Genomic DNA, 9010 nt, shown 5'->3' with positions numbered 1-9010 from the left:
TCACATATATGGAGTTTATTCACGTAGGTTTCCATCAGCAAAGGTTTGTGACAGAATCAGAGAGGAGAGGGAGAGACGCTGTGCTGCTGCCAGAGGAGCCGCTGAATGAGTTCCCTCTGAGCGCTAAGAGAAGGAAAACATTCAGGACGCCACACTTTATTCCACACTACTGAAGCTGCTCCTCTTTTTGGAACCACAGAGGAGTCAGAAATAATTTCACTGTCAGCCAGGCTTGTTGTTGCCGTGGTAACAGTATGACATCAATATGTCAACAAGTCAAAAATATCACGAGTATTACGATATGAATTTTTTATATATTATTATAAATACTCATGTCAAGCACAAGTATCTCAAATTTATACTTAAGTACAGTACTTGAGTAAATATACTTAGTGACTCTCCACCACTGCAGCTACAGTGTTTAACCAGCTAACCCTGTGAGTGTTCACCAAACTCTTAAACCAAACATTTCCTCACACAGCAGATCTGTCAAAGTTTTCTGCCCAAAAACAAATCAGTTGAGTGAGTGAGACATTGTGTTGTTCAGGGGGTGTCAGGTGTCGGCAGCGGCGCCGTGTGATGTCATGGTGTAACAGAAGACATGTTTGTGTCCTCCAGCTGGTTCAGATGCTGTCAGACTGGTTTCCATCAGCTCCAGTTCCTCCCAGCACCCGCCGGCCAGCAGCAGATGGCACATATCACTGTGTTGTTATTGTCCTGCACTGAATCAGCTCCGACATGCAGACCTGCAACAACAGCAGTGTGTCTGCAGCTGTCTGTCCGCAGCTGTCTGTCTGCAGCTGTCTCTCAACAGCAGTGTTGGATTTTCCACTTTGTCAGCTGTGTAGGAAACAGTAAAGGTTTGATTATGCCTCCCTGTGGCACCCCGTAACTGCACGGGACAAGGCTGGACCCTCGCCGTCCTGGTTCAGGAGCATCTAAATGTTAATAATAAATCTGTTTGTTTCTCTTTCAGCCAAAGTCTTCAGATGGCCTCCCTGAGCCGCCAGCCCCACCCGCCAAATCATCAAGTCGCCACAGTCTGCTGCCATGTCGCAGCGCTGTGACGTCCCTCACTGATGAACAGCCGCACGTAGGCAACTACCGCCTGCTGAAGACCATCGGCAAGGGCAACTTCGCCAAAGTCAAACTGGCCAGACACACACTGACGGGCCGAGAGGTGAGAGTACGTGTTTGTGTGTCCCTATCTGTCAGCAGCTATTCTCATAAACTGCTGAACCAATCAGCCTCATATTTTATGGGCACGTGGAGACTGTGTGCTGGAGGACCTCTCGTGGTTGAGGTGATTCCTAATTGTTAAAAAATCTGTCTGCCTTACTGTCTGTAAAGTCCAGTTCAGACCAAAGATTCATGATGAGACGAAACCATCTTAGAACGTCACAGAGAAAAGTGTCAGCGGTGTGAACTGGCCGGTCTGAGCTCGACTCAAGCCGGCTGATGGTGTCACCTGGCACTCAGCTGGTCAAATGGCCGGCGGCTGGTTTTAAAGCACGTCACCTGTTTCAACAGCCAATCAGCTTGTAGTGAAGTCTGCTGGTCAAGTCAAAATGACCACAGACGGCGTGTTGGCTTGCTAGCTGTATTATTGTGGCGTATTGATTATGAATACAGTCCATCTGATGCTGGTTTTGTTTCATCACTGTGGCACAGTCCATCTGATGCTGGTTTTGTTTCATCACTGTGGCCAGTATCTCACTATCACTATCCTCATTCAGATTTTAAGAAGCTACAAATTATATTCAGCCACAAAATAAACCTGAAAACCTGCAAATCAGAACGGAAGCACAGAGAGTTGTTGACTAGAGATGATACACCGTCTCATGGTGGTCACTTCCTGTAATCTGAACCTGTGCTGATTGTATAGATCTTCTGTGTGTGAAGCATCCATGTTTTCACTGGGCCGAGTCAAGAACTATCACACACAACTACTATCACACACCTTCAGAGACGTGTGATTTTCAATCTGGCGTTAGAGTGAGCCGTCACACTGACTGAAACAAAGAACACCCAGGATTTAAATGAACTGTTTGCAGCTGCTGAATAAGTCACGTGACCTTCTGATTCAGACTCTCTCAGCTGCTCAGAGCCGGCGGGGTTAAATCTGTTGGAAACGTAACGCTTCAGGATGAATTATTGATTCTGCAGACGTCAGCAGCTCGGAGCTGATTGGTCAGAGGATCAAACAGTACGTGTTTCTGTGTGTGACGTTTTCCACTTATTTTAAGATTTGTTTTCCGAGTTGGAGTCGTCCTATCAGCGGCTCTGCTTCCCTCTGGAGACGTCAGGCTGTGTCTGGTCGGAGAGAAGAAGCTTCAGCTGATTTCCTGCAGCCTGCGGTGCATTTTAATCTCATTGATCATCTTTAAAGCATTTTTTGGACCGGAGCCTGAATAAAACTCTGAGCTCTCATCGCGCTGACTCAGAGCTTTCCTGTCAAACCCTTCTCAGGATTTATTTGCATCAATCCTTCTGTGAATTTCACTCAGTATTTATGACTCCTGCTTTTATTTGAGTCTCATTAAACATCATGTTGCAGTGTTTGTATCAGACTGCACCGAAAAGACGCTTCATGTGGAAATCTGTGTGACGGATTTTAAATTGTAGATTGGTGTGTCACAATAAATTAGATAAAGCTGGTAATATTAACAGCACTTCATTTTTTTCAGGAAAGTGCTGTAGTTGATTTTATTTTCTTGAATTAGCAGGGAGTCTCACTGGAAGCACATCAGTAAGAGTCCAGACATAACCGATAAATACAAAGATAATAACCTACAAAATAAACTGGGACTGACGACTTAATGTGATGTTGACACACTTTTATTATTTGGCCACATCTCTTCTTTCACTTTTCATTTTTAGGCTTTGTTTTATATCCGGTGCACTTCCTGCATCAACAAAACAAAAACCATCAACGACAAAAACGACACCACACATTTACTTTATGTTTCTTTGCAGGTCGCCATCAAGATCATCGACAAAACTCAGCTGAACCCGACCAGCCTGCAGAAGGTACGTCCTGACGTCTGTCCGTCAGTGTCCCATGATAAAGTAAACAATTATGAGTGTGTGTTAAAGAGGAGCTTCACTGACTCTGATCTTCTCCTCAGCTCTTCAGGGAGGTCAGTGTGATGAAGATCCTCAACCACCCGAACATCGGTGAGTCTCCTCCTCCTCCTCCTCCTCCTCCTCCTCCTCCTCCTCCTCCTCCTCCTCCTCCTCTTATAGTCGGGCTCAGTATTTGGCAGCAGTAGTTGAGCTCAGTATTTGGCAGCAGGGCTCAGTATTTGGCAGCAGTAGTTGAGCTCAGTATTTGGCAGCAGGGCTCAGTATCTGGCAGCAGTAGTTGAGCTCAGTATTTGGCAGCAGGGCTCAGTATTTGGCAGTAGTTGAGCTCAGTATTTGACAGCAGTAGTTGAGCTCAGTATTTGGCAGCAGGGCTCAGTATCTGGCAGCAGTAGTTGAGCTCAGTATTTGGCAGCAGGGCTCAGTATTTGACAGCAGTAGTTGAGCTCAGTATTTGACAGCAGTAGTTGAGCTCAGTATTTGGCAGCAGCAGGGCTCAGTATCTGGTAGCAGCAAGGGTCAGTATTTGGCAGCAGCTGCAGGGCTCAGTGTTTGGCAGCAGTAGTTGAGCTCAGTATTTGGCAGCAGTGATAAGTTTCTGCTGTTGTTTTTCAGTGAAGCTGTTTGAGGTGATCGAGACGGAGAAAACTCTGTACTTGGTGATGGAGTACGCCAGTGGAGGTAAGACCAGCACACCTGTCTGTCCACCTGTCTGTCCACCTGTCTGTCAGCAGGTAACATGAGTGGTGATGGAGAAGGAAATAAGTCTCCAGATAATCTATGTAGTAAAGTCATCCAGAGGTTTTGTTTTTAAACTGGAGGCGTTACACGTCTGTCTGTCTGTCTGTGTTTCAGGTGAAGTCTTTGACTACCTGGTTGCTCACGGACGTATGAAGGAGAAGGAGGCCAGAGCCAAGTTTCGCCAGGTGATCATCATCATTTTACATCTACAACACTATTTGGTCCTCAATATCCCATAATGCAATGTGTCCTGGTCAGTGGTTTAATGGTGCGTTCAGGGTGTCTCTGTTAATTTTGAGTCTTTTGGTTTTCTGTCGCAAAAAAAGTCTGGTCAGCTCCAACAGGTGCACGATAACTTTATTTTTGTTAATTTAAATAACTGGGGGGCATTTTCTGCCCTCATCAGTGAGTGACAGTGGAGAGGAACAGAGGGAGAGCGATGCAGCGAAGGTTCCTGGACAGATTTGAACCAGTATGTTGCGGTTCATAACGTCATAACATCCTGTCTGTCAACAACGACGCGTCTTAAAACACCTTCAGTTTCCCTACAATATGAAAACATGTCAGGACCGCCGCCAAGCACTAGGGTTGAGTATTATATGAATTTTATTGATTATGATTTTGCTTATTGATTCTCCGTTTCACTTCCAAAATGGTTTAAAAAAAAAAAAAAAGAAGAAGAAGAATGTTGAAGAAAGAATGTTTTGATATCAAACTGATGACAGCCTGTTAGCTTCCTGTATCCATGGCACTTTACCTCGTCACTGTTATCTGAAGTGAAGTCGCATTTTTAATTCTTATTTTAACTTTATTTTTACAAACCTTGTTTGTACGTCCCGTTCTCCCTAACATGATTGCAAGAAAGACTTTAGAGTTTTTCTTTACATTTGGCACAAACTTCCACTTGGACTAAATGACGAAATTATAAGATTTTGGTGGTCAAAGGTCACTGTGACCTTGTGTCCACCTCATTCTTGTCAACACAATATCTCAAGAACATCTTGAGGGATTTTTTCAGTATATGGCACAAACACCCACTTGGATTCATCAATGACCTGATAAGATTTTGGTGGTGAAACATCACTGTGACCTCATCTGTCTTTTTCTTGTAATGGTGATATCTCAAGAATACCTTGAGGGCATTTCTTCAAATTTGGCAAAAAAGGTCCACCTGGACTCAATAATGAACTGAATAGATTTTGGTGGTCAAAGGTCAAGGTCACTGTGACCTTGCGTCCGTTTCATTCTCATGAACACAATATCTCAAGAACACATCAAGGGAATTCTTTATATATGGCACAAACGTCCACTTGGACTCAACGATGAACTCATCAGATTTAGTGGTCAAAGGTCACTGTGACCTTGCATCCGACCTCAACTTGGACTCAACAGTGAGCTAATTAGATTTTAGAGCACCTCACAAAACATGCTTTTGGCCGTAACTCAAGAATTGATATGGCAATTGTGACAAAATTTCACACAAATGTCTAACAGGATAAAGGGACAACGTGATGAAACTTTACATGCAAAAGGTCAAAGGTCAGCTTGACTGTGACATCATCATGTTTTAACGTCATATCTCAGGAACAGAAGGGGAGACATTTGGTCAGATACTGAATTGGTGACTCTAATCTTGAAACTGTGCTGATTGTATATCAATCAGTTTTATTTATAAAGCCCAATATCACAAATAACAACAATAATAATGCATGTCTGAGATAAAAGAACAACTAAAGTCATTATCAGAAACTGAAGACATAATGAACACCATTGAACTATCATAAATCACAATTTGCCTCACAGGGCTTTACAGCATACGACATCCCTCTGTCCTTATGACCCGCTTTACAGCATACGACATCCCTCTGTCCTTATGACCCTCACAGCTCGTACTCGTACTCGTACTCGTACTCGTTGTCCTCCGCTTATCCGGGTCCGGGTCGCGGGGGCAGCAGCCTCAGCAAAGAAGCCCAGACAGTCCTCTCCCCAGCCACTTCCGTCAGCTCTTCCGCGGGAACCCCAAGGCGTTCCCAGGCCAGCCGGGTGATGTAATCCCTCCAGCGTGTTCTGGGGCGGCCCCGAGGTCTCCTCCCGGTTGGGCATGCCCGAAACACCTCCCAAGGGAGGCGTCCGGAAGGCATCCTTACCAGATGCCCGAACCACCTCAACTGGCTCCTCTCGATGTGGAGGAGCAGCGGCTCTACTCCGAGTCCCTCCCGGATGTCTGAGCTCCTCACCCTATCCCTAAGGCTGAGCCCAGCCACCCTGCGGAGGAAACTCATTTCGGCCGCTTGCACTCGCGATCTCATTCTTTCGGTCACTACCCAGAGCTCGTGACCATAGGTGAGGATTGGAACGTAGATCGACCGGTAAATCGAGAGCTTCGCTTTCTGGCTAAGCTCCCTCTTCACCACAACGGACCGGTTAAGCGCCTGCATCACTGCTGACGCCGCCCCAATCCGCCTGTCAATCTCCCGCTCCATCCTACCCTCACTCGTGAACAAGATCCCGAGATACTTAAACTCCTCCACCTGAGGAAGGACCTCCCCCCTGACCTGGAGTGGGCAATCCACCCTTTTCCGGCTGAGGACCATGGCCTCAGACTTGGAGGTGCTGATTCTCATCCCAGCCGCTTCACACTCGGCTGCGAACCGCCCCAGCGAGAGCTGGAGGTCACTGTTCGATGGAGCTAGGAAGACCACGTCATCCGCAAAAAGCAGGGACGAGATCCTCCCGTCACCGAACCTGACACCCTCCACCACTCGGCTGCGCCTAGAAATTCTGTCCATAAAAGTTATGAACAGAACCGGTGACAAAGGGCAGCCCTGGCGGAGTCCAACCCTCACCGGGAACAGGTCCGACTTACTGCCAGCCACGCGAACCAGACTCATGCTCCTTTGGTACAGGGACTGGATGGCCCTTAGCAAGGGGCCACCAACCCCATACTCCCGGAGCACCCCCCACAGGATGCCCCTGGGGACACGGTCGTAAGCCTTCTCCAAATCCACAAAACACATGTGGACTGGTTGGGCAAACTCCCATGCCCCCTCCAGCACCCTGGCGAGGGTAAAGAGCTGGTCCACGGTTCCGCGTCCGGGACGAAAACCACATTGCTCCTCCTCAATCCGAGGTTCAACTATCGACCGGACCCTCTTCTCCAGCACCCTGGAGTAAACCTTACCGGGTAGGCTGAGGAGTGTGATCCCCCTGTAGTTGGAACACACCCTCTGGTCCCCTTTCTTGAAAATGGGAACCACCACCCCGGTCTGCCACTCCAGAGGCACTGCCCCCGATGTCCACGCAATGTTGCAGAGGCGTGTCAGCCAGGACAGCCCTACAACATCCAGAGCCTTGAGATATCCAGGACGAATCTCATCCACCCCCGGGGCTCCGCCGCCTCGGAGTTGTTTCACTACCTCAGCAACTTCTGCCCCAGAAATTGGACGACCCGCCCCCGAGACCCCCGTCTCTGTTTCCTCACTGGAATACGTGTTGGTGGGATTGAGGAGCTCCTCAAAGTATTCCTTCCACCGCCCGACAATGTCCTCAGTTGACGTCAGCAGCTCCCCGCCCCCACTGTAAACAGTGTGAGCAAGTTGCCGCCTTCCCCCCCTGAGGCGCCGGACGGTTTGCCAGAACCTCTTTGGAGCCGATCGATAGTCTTCCTCCATGGCCTCACCGAACTCCTCCCACGCCCGAGTTTTTGCCTCAACGACTGCCGCTGCTGCGCTCCGCTTGGCCCGCCGGTACCCGTCAGCTGCTTCCGGAGACCCACAGACCAACCATGCCCTGTAGGCCTCCTTCTTCAGCCTGACGGCTCCCCTCACCTCTGGTGTCCACCAGCGGGTTCGGGGATTACCGCCGCGACTGGCCCCAGCGGCCTTGCGGCCACAGCTCACAACAGCCGCCTCGACAATGGCAGAGCGGAACAAGGCCCATTCGGACTCAATGTCCCCCTCTGCCCTCGGGACGCGGTCGAAGCTCTCCCGGAGGTGGGAGTTGAAGATCATCTGGACAGGTTCTTCCGCCAGGCGTTCCCAGCAGACCCTCACTGTTCGTTTGGGCCTGCCAGGTCTGCGCGGCGTCCTCCCCCACCATCTGATCCAACTCACCACCAGGTGGTGATCAGTTGACAGCTCTGCTCCTCTCTTCACCCGAGTGTCCAGAACATATGGCCGCAGGTCAAATGATACGACTACAAAGTCGATCATTGACCTGCGACCTAGGCTGTCCTGGTGCCACGTGCACCGATGGACATCCTTATGTTTGAACATGGTGTTAGTTATGGCCAAACTGCGACCCGCACAGAAGTCCAATAACTGAACACCACTCGGGTTCAGATCGGGCAGGCCGTTCCTCCCAATCACGCCCCTCCAGGTCCCGCTGTCATTGCCCACGTGAGCGTTGAAGTCCCCCAGCAGAACAATGGAGTCCCCGGTCGGGGCGCTGTCCAGCACCCGTCCCAGGGACTCCAAAAAGGGTGGGTACTCTGAACTGTTGTTCGGTGCATAAGCACAGACAACAGTCAGGACCCGTTCCCCGACCCGAAGGCGCAGGGAAGCAACCCTTTCGTCTACCGGGGTAAACCCCAACGTACAGGCAGAGAGTCTGGGGGCTATCAGGAAGCCCACCCCGGCCCTCCGCCTCTCACCCGGAGCAACTCCAGCGAAGGAGAGAGTCCAACCCCTCTCAAGGACTAGGGTTCCAGACCCGGAACTATGTGTCGAGGTGAGGCCGACTATATCTAGCCGGTAGCGCTCAACCTCTTCCACAAGCTCCGGCTCCTTCCCCGCCAGAGAGGTGACATTCCATGTCCCAAGAGCCAACTTCTGTAACCGAGGATCGGACCGCCAAGGCCCCCGCCTTGGTCTGCTGCCCAATCCACATTGCACCGAACCCTTCTGGATCCCTCTGTGGGTGGTGGGCCTACAGGGGGACGAGCCCATGTAGCCGGTTCGGGCTGGGCCCGGCCGGACCCCATGGGCGAAGGCCCGACCACCAGGCGCTCGCCCACGGGCCCCAACCCCAGGCCTGGCTCCAGGGCGGGGCCCCGGTAACCCTCCGGGCCGGGTACATGTGTCCTTGTTCGTGTACATCATGAAGGGTCTTTTGAACCGTTCTTCGTCTGACCCTTCGCCCAGAACCAATCTGCCACGGGAAACCCTACCAGGGGCAAAATGCCCCC

At 50.0% G+C, this 9010-nt stretch overlaps 1 protein-coding gene across 2 annotated transcripts in view; it reads left to right on the top strand.

Annotated features, from left to right (window-relative positions):
* mark1 (MAP/microtubule affinity-regulating kinase 1) overlaps positions 1–9010 on the top strand; it is a 42314-nt gene that overhangs the window by 7322 nt on the left and 25982 nt on the right. For both annotated transcript variants that reach the window (XM_050043730.1, XM_050043729.1), the window contains exons 2-6: positions 977–1180; positions 2977–3030; positions 3129–3177; positions 3700–3765; positions 3940–4010. In XM_050043730.1, coding sequence (XP_049899687.1) covers positions 977–1180; positions 2977–3030; positions 3129–3177; positions 3700–3765; positions 3940–4010 — 444 coding nt within the window. The remainder of the gene's footprint in view (positions 1–976; positions 1181–2976; positions 3031–3128; positions 3178–3699; positions 3766–3939; positions 4011–9010) is intronic.

This window comes from Epinephelus moara, chromosome 5 (genome assembly GCF_006386435.1).
Source record: "Epinephelus moara isolate mb chromosome 5, YSFRI_EMoa_1.0, whole genome shotgun sequence".
Classification (NCBI taxonomy): domain Eukaryota; kingdom Metazoa; phylum Chordata; class Actinopteri; order Perciformes; family Serranidae; genus Epinephelus; species Epinephelus moara.
This window is presented reverse-complemented; position numbering and strand designations above follow the sequence as displayed.